Genomic DNA, 18,394 nt, shown 5'->3' with positions numbered 1-18,394 from the left:
TCCAGGTCCCCTTTGCCGATAGGTAACTCGTCATTTTCTCTTCCAGTCCGCCATGTCCCTCAAGTGTGATGTGTTGAGTCAAGATGAACTGCGCAAAAAACTATACCAGACGTTTAAGGATCGGGGTATACTGGACACACTTAAGGTATCAGATTTAGACATGATTGTCCTTAGTTTCACAAGTGTAACCTTTGACAGTAGGTAGTTCCACATTGAAATTCATCCAGAGCTTGACTTTCTAAATTTAAATTACTAAAATACAGATTGTATTGAGTTTCAGTCGTCTTAAAGAACATATAATCGATTTATTGAACTGACATTAAGGTAGCAGCAGCAGCACATAACATGTATATAGTGAAACATTGTAATAAGACTAAGCTGCTGTTATAAATCTTGTTTACATTGTAGATTTGACCATATTACATGTATGTAATGAAAGCAGAAGGAGAATTGTTGTGGGGAAAGGACAGGACTAGGGAGGTGAATATGAACAGAGTACAACAGCATACATGTATGAAAACATCAAAATGAAACCTATTGTTTTCTTTGCTAACTACAAAATAATAAACCCAGTAACTTAGATTCACACTTTTCAGAATTAATAGGTGGTTTTAGAGTCTTGTTTGGATGACACTACAGTTTGAGAAATGGAGTTTTTTTTTTCCCTTCTTTATACTGGAATGGTAGCAGGTGTGGTGTCACATGCCTTTAACCCCAGCACTTGGGAAGCAGAGGCAGGCACATCTCTGAGTTTGAGGGCAGCCTTGGCCAAATAGCCAGTTCCAGGTCAGCCAAGACTACATAGTGAGACCCTGTCTCAATAATAGTAAATAAAAATAAAATATATTAGAACGTGAATATTTAATATGAATAGCAAATATCTATTAGTGCACCTTAAATTTGGGTAACAGCAAAGCGTGGAATGAGTTAGTTCAATGTGTTTCACTACAATATACCTTTCAGAAATATATTTTACATTTAGAATTGGAAATTAAGGAAAATCGAGCCTGATTTTCCCCACTTTTATTGTTTTATTAACTTCATAAAAATTTGAAGACTTGTCTTGATAATACAAAAAAGCAGAAGGGAGAAAAATCATATCTTTTATAACTACAAACTGGTATAAGGTGTGTGTATCATTTTACAATTTAGGTTATATGATGAGCCTTTCCCTGTTTCCTGAAGGTGTATGAAATCCTTGTTTTCAGTGGCAGCAGATTCATCCCAGTTAGTCAAAGGTCATTTGGGTAGCTTTCTCCTATTGAATGTTTAGCCTCTACTAAAGTCTACACATGATCTATTTATTGTGCTTGTCATTTTCTATCTAGCCTAGAGAAATCCCATTTCTGAGTACAAAGGCATAAGTAGGTTTTGGCCAGTTTACAGTGTTCCTTCTGCCTCTGCCTTTTGAGTGCTGGGATCACAGGCCAGTGCCATTATGCCTTGAAGTATGAGCATTTTTAGCAGTGTATCCAGCTGGATCTGAAACGGTTTTTACAGTTTATATTTCACAAGCAGTTTGGGAATATGTTTCATTGTTGCCCTTACACCTTTTAACAGTGCTTCAATCATTTTCTGTTTCATTTCTTTGATTAGTAAGCTCATTGTACTTTTCTGTTCGTTTATATCTATTTTTCTATGAGAATGCTTAGGGTGATAGTATTTTAAGAGCTTTTAATAGAAAGTATTGATCTTTTTCTATTTTTGCTGTACTTTATCTCAGTGTTCTATTTTAATTTGGCTTCAAAAATATTGATGTCCAATTTTTATATAGTCAAACCAGATTTTTTTATTCTCATGTCATTGAATGATTTTTCACTTTTGAGGATGTGTGCCCTTGTGTGTTCTGGCTCCTGTGTAGATAGTTGAATATGCATGTGTGTGTATTCCTGTCTTTATGAGCCATCCACCTTGTGTTTTGAGACAGGGTCTCCTGCTGTGACCTAAGATCGATTACTGATGAGGGTAGACCTCCTGGCCATTGAGCTCCTGGTGTCCTCCTGTTTATCACCCCAGTACTGGGATAACAAGCATTCACCACCATGCTTAGCTTTTTATGTGTACACTAGGGGTTGAACTCAGGTACTCAGGCTTGCACAGCAAGTATTTTAGCAGCTGAGCCATTGCCCCAGCTCTCTCATTTGAAATGTTAGAAAGGCTTTATCTTTGATGATTAACTCATTATCTCCATTAAAGATACTGGATTAAACAACCTGGATTGATTACACTTCATTAACCTATAGTATTGAACACTCTTTTCATTCCTGGGTGTGTGGTATTCCAGATTAGACTTGACAGTCCTTTACTTCACATCTCGGTTTTATTTGGTATTGACCAGTGGATATCTTTATCTGTAACCCTTTTGTGCAAGCCTTGCTCACTTCACAGCTATAGCAGGACTGGCTCTTCAGTCTCTTACCGTATGAAAGGTAGGGCAGATTTTCATCTTCATTTTCTCAAACTTCGCTAATTTTTACTTTCTCGTTCAAAGACTGATACAGATTAAGTTATAACTTTTAAATTTTATAGAATATTTAGTGGCTTAGTTTATATCCTGTTTATCATTTGAAAAGAATTTGTGTTTATGTCAATTACAAAGTCATTTAGGTATAGGGTGCTTTTGTTTGTTTTGTGGGTTTTGTCATAATTTTTGTGGTTTTTGAGACAGTGTCTCACTCACTATACTGCCTCAAACTCATGGTGATCCTCCTGCCTCAACTTTCCTAGTGTTAGGATTATAGGCATCTTCTACTACATCTAGTTTAGGTATATATTAAATGAAACTTGTCAAGTCATGTTTCTTTGTTTTTGGTCTAGTTAATCCATTTCTGAGATGTGTGTTAAAGACTGACAAATCTTTTCTCTCACTTTGTGACAACTGTCCTTTCATACTACTGTATATTTTTTAAGGCTTATTTATGTCTGCCTGAGTGTGTGCACATGTGTAGGTATGTGTCCTTATCTGTACAGGCAGCCAGAACAGGCTGGCTGATCCCTTGTGTTGGCAGGACACCCGGGGGGCTTTTTGCACAGGTACTAGCATCTCAACTCCAATCCTCATGATTATGTAACAGGCACTCCTAAACTACTTTTTTTTGAGACAGGGTCTGTGTAGCCCAGACTGGCCTTAAACTATTTATAGAGCCAAGGATGACCTTGAATTTCCCAGTTTATCTGAATCAGACTGCCACAATCCACAGTTGGGAGGAAGTGGCAGAATTTTCCCTTGGCTTGATTTCCTTATCATAAGCAGCTGCTTTTAGAGAAGCCAAGTTATGGTCTATGGACAGTGGGTGTGGGAGCTGGAGAAAGAAAATTTTTGCTCAAGTCCACTGAGGAATAAGACAAATTGTGAAGGAAGTGCTTTCTACCTTCTGCCCATGGATCTAGAGTCATTTTGAAAATAAAAGAAAGAATTCAGTTAATATAGCAGATCTGTGTATATTTCTGTTCTGGTGAAATATATCTCCTTTTGTCTTCCTTTTTTTTTAAATTTTAATTTTATTTTATTTTCACGCTAGACACAACTCCGAAACCAGCTAATTCATGAATTGATGCATCCTGTATTGAGTGGAGAAGTGAAACCTCCGTCCATTTCAGTGGAAGGGAGTGCCCTCCTAATAGGTGCTTCTAACTCGCTGGTGGCAGATCACTTACAAAGATGTGGCTATGAATATTCACTTTCTGTTTTCTTTCCAGAAAGTGGTTTGGCAAAAGAAAAGGTAAATTCTGGTATTCTTGAATTTTCTCTTTACAGTTTCTCCCTTTAATAACTGTGAAGTGCTGCATAATTACTCTGCTTGTCCCTTGACTGGCTTGCTTCATTTCTTGTTCATCTTTGATTCACATCATCCCTGTACAAATATTTTTTTTTTTTTTTTTTTTTTTTTTGGTTTTTCGAGACAGGGTTTCTCTGTGTAGCTTTGCGCCTTTCCTGACACTCACTTGGTAGTCCAGGCTGGCCTCGAACTCACAGAGATCCGCCTACCTCTGCCTCCCAAGTGCTGGGATTAAAGGCGTGCGCCACCACCGCCCGGCCGAATATATTTTTAGATAACAAATGAGTACCAAATGTGACTGTTGTTAATGCTTTGGTATTTCACTCTTTTATAAAATAGTGATGTGTGGAATCACTAAATGGTTTGGAGCTAAAGGTAATGTTGCAGTCCATGTGGTTTAAATTAGATTGGTAACTGCCATGTCTGTAATGTTCACTGTGAAACTGAACTGTGTTAGGTACACTGCAGGGAACACATGCGTTACAAATGATGACTCAGAATGTAGACTGGGGAAGTGATTTGCCCAAGGTGAGGAGCTTCTAAATAGCATTGCAGGACAGAACATTTTGATTTCTAACATGTGCTCCATTTATATCGCTGCAGGTGTTTCTCTGCTTTGTAATTACATAAGAGAAGAGCAAAATACACAAGTTGAGAAAATCTATAAAGTTCTCAACTATAAAAGCACATGTCTTATGGTTTATCACTCTAATTATTTTAACTAGTTCTCTTCACCATTGAACATAATAGTCACATTTTATTAATTATTTTAAAGTCAAATTTAACAGACATTCTTAGTACTTGTATATTATTTAAAACAGAATTTCGTTTTTGGAAGTTTTAAGTTTATAGCAGAATTGAGTGGAAAATAGTTTTCATATACTCTCCATCCTTTTCCCATCCACAGAGTCCTACACTATCAGTTTTTATATCTAGGGATACATTGGCTGTAGTCAGTGATATGAAATTGGCACTTAATTGTCAAATCAAGTCTATATTTTACATTAGGTGTTGTCTTTGTGTTTTTGTTTGTTATTCTGTAATTGTCCAAAAGTTTTAAGAAATAAGAACAGTGTTAGTATTCTGATGAAAGATTGAACTTTAAGTGTACTATACTTTATTAACAACTTTATTCATCTTGTCAGCATAAATAATTTATTATTTAAGCTAGGCATGGTGACACACATCTGTAATCTCAGCAGTAGACAGACAGGAGAATCCCAATTTTTAGGCCAGCTTAGTGAGTCCTAGGCCAACCAGGTAATATAGTGAGTGAGACCCTGCCTTAAAACAAGAATTCATTTTTAGCTCATCTTTTTAATGGCACATTTTACAATTTTGATTACTGTGTAATAGTTAACATAATTATAGTAATATGTTGGGAGCATAGCACAAAGGTCCTTGAACCCATAGATCTCCAGAGGAACCAGGAATGTTAAGTCCACAGGATTGTCTTCCCAATGGGAAAAATGAAAAAACTGTTTTTCCATCCTCAAAGGTGACAATTAGAAGTGATTAATAGCCTGGTCATCTGTGTTACCTGTTGGACCAGGCTATATCAAGCTCCTACAACCAGGACAGGAGAGACCAGGCCAGACCCTTAGGCCCTTAGGTCTAGTACAGGTAGTGTATCTCTAGAACTCATCTTGGAAGAAATGACATGTGCCCTGAGTTGAGTTTCAATATAATTATGCTTCCTTGTACATCAAAGATTGTATCACACCAAGAAACTTTTTTCCATATTATACTGGGCATAAGTACATTGGGAATAAATTACCTGTTATTAGACTTCCTGAAGTGTAATCCAGGTTAACACAGTCAATCTGTACCAGGTTTTCCTTCTTATCTCTGTGCAGTTTGTTCCCTGTATGACACCTGCAGGGACCCCCTCAGTGATAATTAAACCAGTTCATATCATTAATAGTTTCTAATAACATAAATGCTAACCAGAACCTTTTCTTTCAAGGGAAACCATTTGAAAATACATTATATCAGTATTCTAAGGGTAGAGCTAGTACACAATACATACTGTAGTAGAAATATGTATATCAAGAATAGCTGTGTGGTTAAAATATTTCATGCACACAGTGGTCATCCATAGTTGTAGAATAATAAAACCTGGAGTTTATTTATATTTTTAAATACCTGTACAGATCCTGAAATTCATTCATAAACCCAGTGGTTCACCAGATAGCTGAGTGTTATCTGTAAGGCATTAATGATTTCTTTCATTCCTGTTAGTATTTGGAGGTTAATTACTTGGGTAAAAATATTTTATCTGGACAGGCAAGATGGTTCAGCAGATAAAGGCACTTGCTACCAAGGTTTGATGGCCTAAGTTGGAGTCCTAGGTCCTACATGGTGGAAGGATTGAACTAATTCCTGGAAATTGCCCGCTGATCTCCACATATACATAGCGTGTTCATATCCTCCCAATACACACAAACATAAATGAATGTAATTTAAAAAGCAACAAATTATTTGATCTTTCTGACCTCAATATGTTGTAACTTGTTGACAATATAAAAGCTTTATTTTTGTATTATTGGGTTAATTACAATATTGTAAATCTGAAATGAGCCTTAATTTTATATTCAGTAATATAATTATTTAAACTTACTGATACACTACTTAATCTTTTTTTCCCCTCTTTTTAAGATATTTACTATGCAGGATCTATTACAACTCATTCACATCAACCCCTCATCCAGTCTTTACAAATCACTGGTAAGATTGTTTTTAATGATCTACTTTGATTTGCTACTTATAAGTGAGTAATTTAATAAAGGCAAAATATTTTCTTTTTAACAGATTTCAGGATTTGATAAAGAAAACCAAAAAGGTAGGAGACTTCATCTTTGTGGAGAATAGCAAGGCTTATGGTTATTAGTGAGAAGAATAGGAAATTTAATTAGAATTAAAACATTTGATTTTCCTTGCTGACCGTGGCTTGTTTATAAATAAGCAACTGTTCATATGTTATTTTGATAAAAATACCTTATTTCCCCCACATTTCTATGTTTTTAATAAGTCTTAGATATTCAAGTAAGGACACTGCAGACAGTAGTCAAGAGCCCAAACAGCAAATCAAAATACTCTTTACAGAACACTTACTGTTTAGAACATTAGCTAAATGTTCTAAACATTACGCAATATGTTTATTATATTGCGCAATATAGTAAATTCATACAATATCTCCCCATGGAAAAAAAATCTAGTTAACATGAGCTGACTATTTTTATATATTAGATATCCCCCACAAATGTAATTTATAAAGTATTAAATGTATTAGTAGTTTCTTTAAAATATCAATGCTTTTTTATAAATTAAGTTTTTATACATTCTTGATAAATTACCTCAACCCTGGCCTTGATAATGACCTTTCATATTGTATATTGTTACTAAGGTTGCCAGACCATACTTCAGACTTGCTAATGGGCTTTGTGTCTTGAACATAAACTCACAACTTGACTGCCACTGATACTTAATCTTTTGGTCTTTTTAAGTAGTCTGTGACGTCACAGTGGTCCTTTTGTGTTTGGATTTTTGTCTTTCTGTCCCTGCTGGAATGTTCATAAGGTTGGAACTTAATGAGTAAATATTTGCATGTCTACTTTTGACTAGCCATTAGTCTTTGACTTAATTACCAGGTCTCTTGAAAGTGATATTTGCAGTGGGTAAGTAAATTGGCCTACAAGATACTCTAGGCTTCCTGCAACATAGATTATCCCTATTGAATTTCATTATGGCAACTGACCCTACATTCCAGAGTGAAACAGCTCCCAAAGGCTAAAATTAGATCAGTTTATAATATAACAAAATAAAGTGTTGAGCACTCTAAATACAAGTGAATCATTATACAAAATTAAAAAATGACTATCTTTTATTTCATACTGCTAAGTATATGAATAGATAGACTACATCCTGAACTCCTAACTCTGGTTTTGATGGAGATGCCTATTTCTGCTGTCTCATGTGGTGGCCACTAAGTTCATGTGGTACTTGAAATGGGGCTACTGTGACTGAACAGTGAACTTGGTTTTAGTTGAATTTAAGTTCAGTTACCCACATGGCTGCTATATTAGAAAGCACTGGCCTAAACTATGCCATTAATAGCTGTTTCCAAAATATTGAGAAGGAAATTTAGAGCTTGAATCAATATTTAGAAATAATCCACTTTACTATAGATATTTATATTATCCTTAAAAGATTGTTGCCCATGATTTCATAATCTACATAAATGCTTCTGGTTGAAAAAACATAACAACTGTTACCATCTTAATTGGATAACATTTCTGGAAGTCAGAGAAACTGAGTAGCAATTGTGTTAAGCATCCAAGTACAACATTTGGATAGAGCTCTTTGCAACTATTTTGTTAATTTTGGCAAAAATCAGTACAAGGAGAGGTACAATTCAAATTTAGGATATTAGGTGATCTATGGATAGAATGTAGACTGTGGCCAAACATTGTTACTGTAATGTTCTCACTTAGGCTTGGAGAGTGCTAAGCTTCCTAACTGTAAATTAGTGGAGCCTAGCAGCTGAAGGAATTGGACTGTAGGTAGGTGATAGTTTACTTATATGGGAAGACTTAGTAATAATTGTGAAATTGCAGTTAAGTCTAAAGGCAGTATATAGTAAGAGCCAACTTTCTCCTGTTAAAATGGAAATTTGGGCCAGCAAGATGGGTCAGCACATAAAGGTGCCTGTTGCCAAGTCTGACTACCTGAGTTCCATCCCAAGGATCCACGTGATGGAAAGAGGGAACTGACTCTCACTATGATTGAGAATTTAGGTAGTTTGTGTGTGATTTTTAGATAGGGGAGTGCTGTGTTTGTAAGGGGAAGTTGTGAGGTTTCCATATGGTTCTGCTTATGTAAAGGAAGTTACAGTTGGGAGTAGAATTTTAATATCTTTAGTAGAGAGGGATAAAAAATTGTAACTTGGCTGATGGAGCAGGAGTTCTTTCAACTGTTTAGACCTTTTTTTTGTTGTTTTGTTTTTGAGACAGAGTTTCTTTGTGTACCCTTGGCTGTCCTAGAACTAACTGTAGACCAGGCTGACATCAAACACACAGAGATCCGCCTGCCTCTGTCTCCTGAGTGCTGGGATTAAAGGTGTGCGCTATCACCACCCAGACCATTTTTTTTTTTAAAGAACTTATTTTAACTCCCTATTGATGGAGACTCAGTCATTTGCTTTTTGGTATTAGAAGCAATAGATGTGCATCATACACATTTTATGCCCTTACTGGAAATTAGTACAACAGTGTAAATTCAAAATGATGACATTTGAAAGAGATAGGGACACTGACAAATTGCTTTCCTAGATTCCCATATCAATACTGGACATTAGTGATTTAATCTTAGCAGTGTTATGCAGAAAATGTGGTCTGTCTCTCTCTGTCTCTCTGTCTCTCTGTCTCTCTCTCTCTCTCTCTCTCTCTCTCTTTGTTTTTTGAGACAGGGTTTCTCTGTGTAGCTTTGCGCCTTTCCTGGAACTTGCTTTGTAGACCAGGCTGGCCTTGAACTCACAGAGATCCACCAGGCTCTGCCTCCTGAGTGCTGGAATTAAAGGTGTGCACCAAAACCACCGCCACCGCCTGGCCGTGGTCTCTCTTTTATGCTATTAATTTGCATTTATTTATGGGTTTTCTGTGCATTTGTTTAATATTTAAAAGGTGCTCATGTTTATTTTCCATTTTAATTTTCTTCTTGTGAACTTTGTCCATGTCTTTTCATATTTTTCTATTTTATTGATTGGTAAGAGTTCTTTGACACTATGTTGAGCCCCTCTGTGTTGCAGAATCTTTTCCAATATATCATTTGTCTTTTGACTTTATTTTGCGCCATCTATAAGTTTATAATTTTTTGTAGTTATAGCAATTTCTGTATTCCTTTTAAGGTTTATATCAGGCTTGGAAAGATCTTTTCTTGGTAATCAAATAATGTTATAAACCAAGACTCATAAACAGCAATTAATCAATGATTGCATAATGTTCTGAAACAAAACTATGTATGTTATGCTTTTATAGGTTTTCTTATGAATTTCTTAAAGGAATTGGCAGAATATCATCAAGCTAAAGAGAGCTGTGATATGGAAACGCAGACGAGTGAAACATTTCCTAGCAAAGTGTCCCTAGGTAATTATTGCCTTCTTACTTACTGATAGATATCTTGTTGTGATTTTGGTTTTGCCTGATTATTTTTCAAACAAGGTCTCATTATATAGTCCTGGCTAGATTTGAACTCACTGTATAGACAGAGCTGGCCTCAAACTTTTTGATTGTACTGCCTCTGCCTCCTCTGAATGCTGGTATTTACAGATGTGTAGCACCTCACTTGGCTCTGTTTTGTTTTTGAAAGAAGAAAATTAGCTTATTTATCATACTATGTGATTCTTTCTCCCAGATCTGGTAAAATGCTACCTGTATGTAGGTGACAAGGAAATTCATTTTTGTATGGAATTGTGTTGCTGGAGGGACTAGGAATTGCTTTCCACTGTCATAATCTATCCTTCTGAATGCCAGGGCTACACAGGCCAGTCATGCAGGGATCCCAAGACAAGGGTCTTCTTTACTTGTGGAGTTTAACCTCTCGTAACTAGGAAACTCATCTCATGTTTTCTCTAACCTTATTTTATAGCTATTAAATTAGTATGTGTCTTGGTCAGTGTTCTGTTATTGTGAAGAAATGCATTTGATTGGGGGCTGGCTTACATTTTCAGAGGTTTAGTCCATTGTCATCATGGCGGGGAGCATGGTGACACACAGGCAGACATGGTGTTGGAGAAGTAGCTGAGAGTTCTACATCCAGATCCACAGATAGCAAGAAGAGAGAGAGCCACTGGGCCTGGCTTGGGCTTTTGAAACTTCAAAGCCCACCCTGAATGACATACTTCTTCCAGCAAGGCCACACCTACTCCAGTAAGGCCACACCTCCTAATCCTTTCAAATAATGCCTCTCCCTGGTGACTAAGCATTCAAATATATGAGCCTATTGGGGGGCATTCTTACTCCAACCACCACAGTATGTTATAAACCATTTGCCTTGCAGAGAGTTAGAGAAGTCATTGTCCCATTATTTCACTTAATAGTTGAAACTGAGGTCCTCAGAGGTGAGAGCAACTTATAAACTCCCATTTGGGTAGAGTCCAAAGTCTTTGGTTCAAGGCTTAGAGATTTTGCACTCTGCACCTTTCTGTAGTATCCATAAGCTAGCTAGTTTTTCTTGTCAACTTGACACAACCTAGAGTTGCCTTGAATGAAAGACCCTCAGTTGAACAGTTGCCTCCATCAGATAGGACTATGGGTACGTCTGTGGAGAATTGTTTTGATCGATGTGGGAGGGCCCAGCCCACTGTGGACAGCACCATCAATCACCTAGGAAGGGATCTTGAGCTGTATAGAAAAGGTAGTATTATGAGCCAGGAAACAAGGCAGTAAGCATTCCTCTGTGTTTCTGCTTGAGTTCCTGCCTGACTTCCCACAGTAATGGACTGTGACCTGGAGTAAAAGCTGAAAAGAAAGCCTTTCCTTCCCTAGTTGCTTTTGGTCATGCTGTTTGTCACAGCATAGAAAGCAAACTAGATACTACTTTTTGGTTTTGTGTCAAAAGAGATAGAAAGCAGTTGTCTATACTGATGTGCTTACCCACTTTTTTGGCTCATCCTTACATAGTAGTGTCTTTAACTTGTAGGAAGATAAGGAACTCATCATTTACAAAGGAATACTCTACAACTAGGCCCTTAAGTATAGTTTTAATAGCATTAGTAAAATATACGTTAATTGCAAAGGAGAGCTTTCCAATAATACAAAGCACATAAACAATTTTAAATTTTCTAGTGGTTACATTTAAAAAAGATGAAAAGAAACAGGTGAAATTAATTTTAATTATTTAACCCAAAACATTCAGGATATTTAGCAAGTACTCAGTACAAAAATATTAATAGATATTTCACATACATTTTTATAGCAATTCCTGGAGATCTAGTGTGTTATTTTCACTAGAGCACATCTCAACTCAGATTGGGCTCATTTCAAATATTCAGTGACCACATGTGGCTAGAAAGTCCTGTGTCAGACTGTGTGGTTATTGCTCATTGGAAAATAAGTGAAGTGGTTGGAAAGACATACTCACAATTATGCCTGCTGCAAACACTCAATATTTTAATCTACTCCTGCTATTCTTTTCTTCCCACGTGTGCTGTTGTGCATGGAATTGTACTCTATGTTCAGGTTTACCCTCTACTTCATGGTTGATTTGGCTGTGTGGTTGGTTTGAGGGCCAAGGGCCTCCTGGAAAGAGATCGGTATGAGAAAGTCCTCAGGCCTCGAGTTGGCCCTGGTTGTGTTGTAGTTACTTAACCCTCTGGAAGCCACTCAAACTCTATGGCCATTTGTTCCTTATCTGTAAAATGCAAGAGTTAAAGTACATGGTTTTCATACTTTTAAAGTTCTTGTTTTGAACATGTGTCAACTTGAATCCAAGTCCAAAGGTCCCTGCACCTAGAAACTAAGAAGGGATTGATTCATACTTGTCAATTTATTATTGACCTCTCCAAATATGCAGAACAGTTGAAACAATGTTACAGGGAATATTTACTTACATAGATGCTGCTGTAAAATTTGTATTATACTTGTTTATCACTTATCTGTGCACTTAGCCATCTCAGTTTTTTAATATATTTCAATGCAGGTAGCAGATATCTCTATACTTCCCCTTTTGGTATAGTCTGCTTTGGGCCTCTTATATACCTGACTGAGTTAATTTTATATTTCCTAATTTGCTGTGTTATTTTTTTTTGATAGCCGAGAAGTTTCAGCTCATTGATGATCAATTTGCAGATGCTTTTCCTCACCGTCCCAAGCTAGAATCTTTAGAGACAAAGTTAAACGAATATAAGAGAGAAATAGAACACCAGCTTCAGGTAGAAATGTGTCAAAAGGTAAGCTGGAGTTCTTGCTGCTGTTAATGACAGCTATTCCCATTTATCTTCTACTATCTTAATCTTAGATATGTGGGGAAACATCTAAAGCTTTGTATTAAAGAATGGAATACTAGATGTTATGCACATTTTTTATCTCCATTGATGTCATTTATTCACACTTTGGACTGAATCTTATAGGACAGTAAATGAGATAAAACTAAAAATGAATTAAAGATGTATTTGGACAGAAAATTATTATTAAACTTAATGAAGAGTAATTTGTACTATTTTTAAGTAACTATTTTCAGTTTTTGTGCTCAATTCATAGTTGAAGTATTTTAGAGAAACCGAAATAATGAAAGTTAAGGTGGAAGAGAAAAGAAAGTATGAAAAGGAATTGGCTGAGTTCCGGAATGAATTTGAAAGAATTTGTCAAGCAAAAAACGAAGCCCTCATTTCTCAGGAAAAGAATACCCTGGAAAGAATCAAAAAGCACCGAGAGGTAATATCTGGAAATCTTTTACTGGGTAGCTATGTGCTGCTGCTGTTAGTAGCTTCATTTAGGATCCAGAAAGGACAGCTGATAGAACAAGGCTCTAGAGGAGCAGTTGGAGCTGTAGTCAGGAGTTCAGAGAGAAGGCTGAGCTCAGACAAACCCACGTAGACTTTGCTCTGCAGGGCAGAAAAGAAAGAGCTGGAGTGAATGTCCATACTGGGATTAGGAGACACTCAGCAAACAGCATCTATCTTGTCAGGCAAATTGGAGAAAGGGCCTTGGGAGAGGCTCAGAGGTAAGTAGTTTGCTATGGACAAGGAGAAGCAGCTCTTTAAAGCAGAGAGGATGTTACTATTGCAACACCCAGCTGAGGCACCAGCCTGGAAGTGGAAGAGCAAACCATGTCCTTAGACTGAGCACCTGTTCACCCCTTTCCATGAGGGTAGAAAGGTAGCAGTAGTTAAGGAATGCTGTTTTGCCAAGCTTAATTTGACTTGAGAAAGGCAGTCTCAAGAATTAAAGACCTTGGGGCTCTGCTAGGGGATGAAGAAAGCAAAGAGAACCAGGGAAGGAGGTGAGTGACCCCCCATCCTGGGGAAAATGCATATACATGGCAGTCTCATAGTGATCCAGGAGTAGGGTCTGAGAGGCTATGTTCAGAGTAGCCCAGTCACATTTCAGGCAGAGATTTCCTTCAGGAAAACCTGTTATCCAGCATTAAATAGGGCCCCTCTACTATGTGTCTACTGTATCTGGGAAATGGACTAATTTCATCTATGAGAATAAGCATAGATGTTTAAGATACTGGGTTATGTTTAGAATAACAACTTTATCTTCAATGTATGTGACTGACTAGATCCCTATTTAGTTAATAGTATATGAAAGTATTGAAGATTGCCATCCTATTCAGCGATACCCTGCCTTTGGATGCTTGTCCATATCTCTCCCTGCTAAGACTGTGCTGTTCCTCAAAGACCTAGCTTCAAGTCACCTCAGTGACTTCCCCAACTCACTGAGTGACTCATACAGGTCTTATTCCTATATGTGGTCTTTATATACTTCAGTTATGAGATCATTACATCCTCACGTGATTGTTTCTCTCTCCGTCAACCAAATTGCGAGATCTTTAAAAATGAGGAACTTTTCTGCTCCTGGTGGTGGTGTTTCAGTGATGAGATGGCCCAGCCCATTCACTTAGGAGTTCACCTGAACCCTCTAACCAAATGACCCATAAACTGAAACATTTAGGTACCATCCTCAATTACCATAGAGATTCTATTTTGGAACTCATTACTGACTGTACATGCTTAAAGTTTTTCCTGCTGAAGAACTTATCAAATTTTTGAGTAAGGGAATATGAGGGGTGTTAAAGAACTAGACTAGGGATGTTAGGAGTATAGTGCAGTGTAGTTTCCCATTCATTGAGGAACTGATTTTTTTTTGGGGGGGGGGCATTTTTGAGACGGGGTTTCTCTGTGTAGTTTTGATGTCTGTCCTGGAACTCACTCTGTAGACCAGGCTGGCCTTGAACTCACAAAGATCCACCTGGCTCTGACTCCCAAGTGCTGGGATGAAAGGCGTGCACCACCGCCGCCTGGCTGGACTAATTTTTTTGTGTGCACAGAAGTTCACTTTTATGCAAACAATAATATGAAAAGCAAACTATAACTTAAAAAACAAATCTTGATTGAAATCTCTTCAAGGAGAAATTGTTACCCTAAATATTTATAACTTTCATTGTGCCCTAGAATTTATGAAGCAACGTCTGAGTTCCAGTGTTTTTATTTTATTTTATTTTACTTGCTTGCTAAAAATAAATGCTTTCTTATGCAGATTGAAACGAAAGAAATTTATGCTCAAAGACAACTTCTACTAAATGACATAGATTTGCTGAGAGGTAGAGAAGCAGAGCTGAAGGAAAGAATCGAAGCTTTTGAATTGTGAGTAATACATGTTCTTTTTGAATATGCAAAACTTGTACTAAGTATTATGTCTAAATTTTCTAGCCTTTTCCAAAAGGTGTGTGTGTGTGTGTGTGTATGTGTGTGTGTGTGATGTCTGCAGGGATATATGCAAGTGCACTCACCCATATGTGCCTATGAAGGTCAGAGGTCAGTGTCAGGCATCTTTATCACTCACCACCTTATTTTTTACAGGGTCTTTCATTAGTTGGCCTGAAGCTCATTGATTGACTAGACTGGCTGGACAGCAAGCTCTGTATATCCATGTGTTTCTTTCATCTCCCCTACCATGCCTGGCTTTTATATGGGTACTGGGATCTGAACTCAGGTCCTTATGCTTGCATAGCAAGCGCTCTATTTACCGAGCCATCTCCCCAGCCTAATAGAAACCTAGTGTGGTAGTGCGTGTCTAATTCCAGCACTTTGGAAGAGTGAGACAGGATTAGTTCCATGAGACCAGCTCAAGCTCCATGGTGTGTTTTAGGCCAGCCTGGATACTTGACTCAGGTGTTCAGACCTGCTACATTTACCTGCTCTGTACTCAAAAAAGGAAATACAATAGTCCGACTTGACTTGTCATGGATGGAGTTATTTCTCATGGTGTTAATACCCCACCTAATAACAAAACAAAATTGCCAGGGAGAGTTCCTGGCTGTGAAGGTGGTATCATCTGATTTAGAAGGTACAGCTTGTGGGTGGAGCTTAGAGTTTTCCTTATAAACTATTAGATAATAAGTTGCGCACCATGATGAAATATTTCTGTCAGACAGCCTTGAGGCTAGACAACTTGGAGCTACTCCTAATGCTTCAACAGATTGTATGCTTTGCAGCTACCTTCAGTTATCAGATCCGATAGTTTCAAATGTGTAGCTGAACTCCAGGCATCCTGGCCTGCTCTATTTACTTACTTTGTACTCCAGTAAGGAAATCTGGTCTAATTTGGCTTGTCATGGAACTATTTCTCGTGATTGGGGCTGGGGTTCTACTTAACGTTTTCTAAGTGCTTAGGATGCTTTATCCTTCAGTTTTTACCTGGGACTGCTAGCAAGCTCACCATCTGTGGTGTGTGTATATAACCTTTTTTCCCAGTTAGAATCAGCTGTTAGCACTCCATAGGTACTCTAGGAGTCCAATACATTAGAGAAATTGTCACTGTTTTCATCACTGTTGTTTTCTCACTTCTGTAGGCTCAGTTCATTTGATTTCTTCTCTAACTTTTTCCCTCCACTCCTGCTCTGCCCTCCTAAGCAGTCAGGTAAATTAAGTGTACTTTGCTGATGCATGCCTTTCAGGTTAGCCAGCAGAGGGTGCTGGTGCTAACACCTGGAGCGTTTTCCCAGTTTATGGACCCGTGAGCTTTGGGTAGTGCTTCTCAGAATGGCTTGTTCTCTGCAGCACCTGGGAAGTAGAGAACTGCTTGTACTGCTCGTACTACTCATCTAGTCTCACTAGGAAGACCTTGTTGAGTAAATGTATAGCATGGATATGACTCCTTCCTCCCTCCTTCCCTCCTTCCTTAACTCTCTTCCTCCGTCCCCTCTCTTCAGTATTTAATCAATAGATTATTACGTACACAATGAAAGGAGATCTTCAACCTTTAGTGTCTACGGGCTAGTGAAATAGATCCAACAGTTGTAATAAGCATTATTAAAAAAAAGTTACGTATGTAAGGTCACTTTTGTTTATGCTTTTGTAACGTTCTTCTTTACCTCTAAATTGATTATGGCCACTTACCATCTATAACTAGGTTTTTGTTTTTTTGTGTTTTTTTTTTTTTTTTTTTTTTTTTTTTGTGAGCTAGAGATGAGTGGTCCAGTAGTCGGTTTTTGTTTTGTTTTAGTCTGAGTTATAGTCTCATTTTTTTAACCCTGACTAACCTGAAACTCACTATGTAGACCAGGCTGGCCTTGAACTTGCAATGATCCTTCTGCTTTGCCTGTCTAGTGCTGGGATTATAGGCATGAGGCACTGTGGTCATGATGTAACCAATTTGCTTGTTTTGTGTGTGTGTTTAATTTTCAAATGAATCTATTATTTGGTGTGTGACTGGGTGAATGAGTACCACAGCAGTGCACACATGGAGGTCAGAGGACAATTTCTGAGAGTCAGTTCTTTCCTTCTACCATGTGGATGTGGATCCTGGGGATCAAAGTCAGGCTTGGCAACAAGTGCCTTTACTCTGCCCTCCTACCAGTTTTTAAGGGTTAATTAGCTCCTATAAGAAACTACTTTGGCCTTGGCTCCTTCCTGCTTCTTTAAGCCAGATACCCCTGTCCCATTCCTTCCCTAGTTCTGATATACTGTAACTAGGTCAGTTTGTAAACTATAGGAAGACTTCTGTCTCTCTCACAGTCTGCTAGTACAGACTGTGAGTATAGTCTGTTGTCCTACAAACGTTTTTCTTCAAGTTCGTTACAGCAGATATTGTACTTGGCTTGTTTTGTATGTTTTTTGTTCATTTCAGGACCCAGAAGCTCCAAGAAGAAAAAAATAAAAGTGAGGCGGAGGCACTTCAGAGACGGGAACAGAATCTAAAGACCATTGAGGAGACCTATGATCAGAAGCTCAAAACTGAACTTTTAAAGTAATTGTTTGGCGTTTTTCTTTTTTTTTTCTTTATTAAGAAATTTTGTATTTATTTTACATACCAACCACAGATTCCCCCCTCTCATCCCTCCTTCCACTCCCAGCCAGCCTCCCTCCTAATCCGCTCCCATCCTCTCCTCTGAAAAGGTAAGGCCTCCCATGGGAAGTCAGTGAAGCCTGGTACATTCAGGTGAACCTTGCACAGCCTTGTTTGGCGTTTTTAAAGAAGTAATGTGTTTGAATTAAGTTGGTGAAAATGTAGCCAAAACTAATGATATATATAAGGCTACCATTTACATGACAAAGTTTAGTGTTTGAACAGAATCTATTTCCTATGACAAATCAAACCCTTATGATGCATACTTGAGTTAAGATGGTTTTTAAAGCATCCACTGTAGAGAATTATATCAGATGTTCATATTCATAGCTTCTCTGGCTGTGAAGGCTTATGATTTACTTTAACCTTACATATCTATGTATTATATTGTATCTTTATTCCCTTTAACTTTAGGGCACTGTATGACTTGCTTAGCTTGTGTAGCTGATTAGGTGTAAAATTGGAATTCTAATCACTTTAGTCATCTTTCTCATGCTGCCACTGAGATGACTATCAATAACAATTTACAAATTATTTAAGGGAGAG

At 37.6% G+C, this 18,394-nt stretch overlaps 1 protein-coding gene across 4 annotated transcripts in view; it reads left to right on the top strand.

Moving 5' to 3' along the window:
* Positions 1-18,394, top strand: part of Ofd1 (OFD1 centriole and centriolar satellite protein) — a 57,930-nt gene that overhangs the window by 15,797 nt on the left and 23,739 nt on the right. For all 4 annotated transcript variants that reach the window (XM_076562811.1, XM_015992034.3, XM_042268886.2 and 1 more), the window contains exons 2-10: positions 47-145; positions 3,522-3,722; positions 6,438-6,506; positions 6,591-6,621; positions 9,815-9,922; positions 12,590-12,726; positions 13,037-13,210; positions 15,038-15,144; positions 17,630-17,749. In XM_076562811.1, the coding sequence (XP_076418926.1) occupies positions 53-145; positions 3,522-3,722; positions 6,438-6,506; positions 6,591-6,621; positions 9,815-9,922; positions 12,590-12,726; positions 13,037-13,210; positions 15,038-15,144; positions 17,630-17,749 (1,040 nt within the window). In that variant the 5' untranslated portion in view covers positions 47-52. The remainder of the gene's footprint in view (positions 1-46; positions 146-3,521; positions 3,723-6,437; positions 6,507-6,590; positions 6,622-9,814; positions 9,923-12,589; positions 12,727-13,036; positions 13,211-15,037; positions 15,145-17,629; positions 17,750-18,394) is intronic.

The sequence above is a fragment of the Peromyscus maniculatus genome, chromosome X, assembly GCF_049852395.1.
Source record: "Peromyscus maniculatus bairdii isolate BWxNUB_F1_BW_parent chromosome X, HU_Pman_BW_mat_3.1, whole genome shotgun sequence".
NCBI classification, from domain to species: domain Eukaryota; kingdom Metazoa; phylum Chordata; class Mammalia; order Rodentia; family Cricetidae; genus Peromyscus; species Peromyscus maniculatus.
The sequence above is the reverse complement of the archived record's forward strand: the minus strand, read 5'-3'. Positions and strand labels throughout refer to the sequence as shown.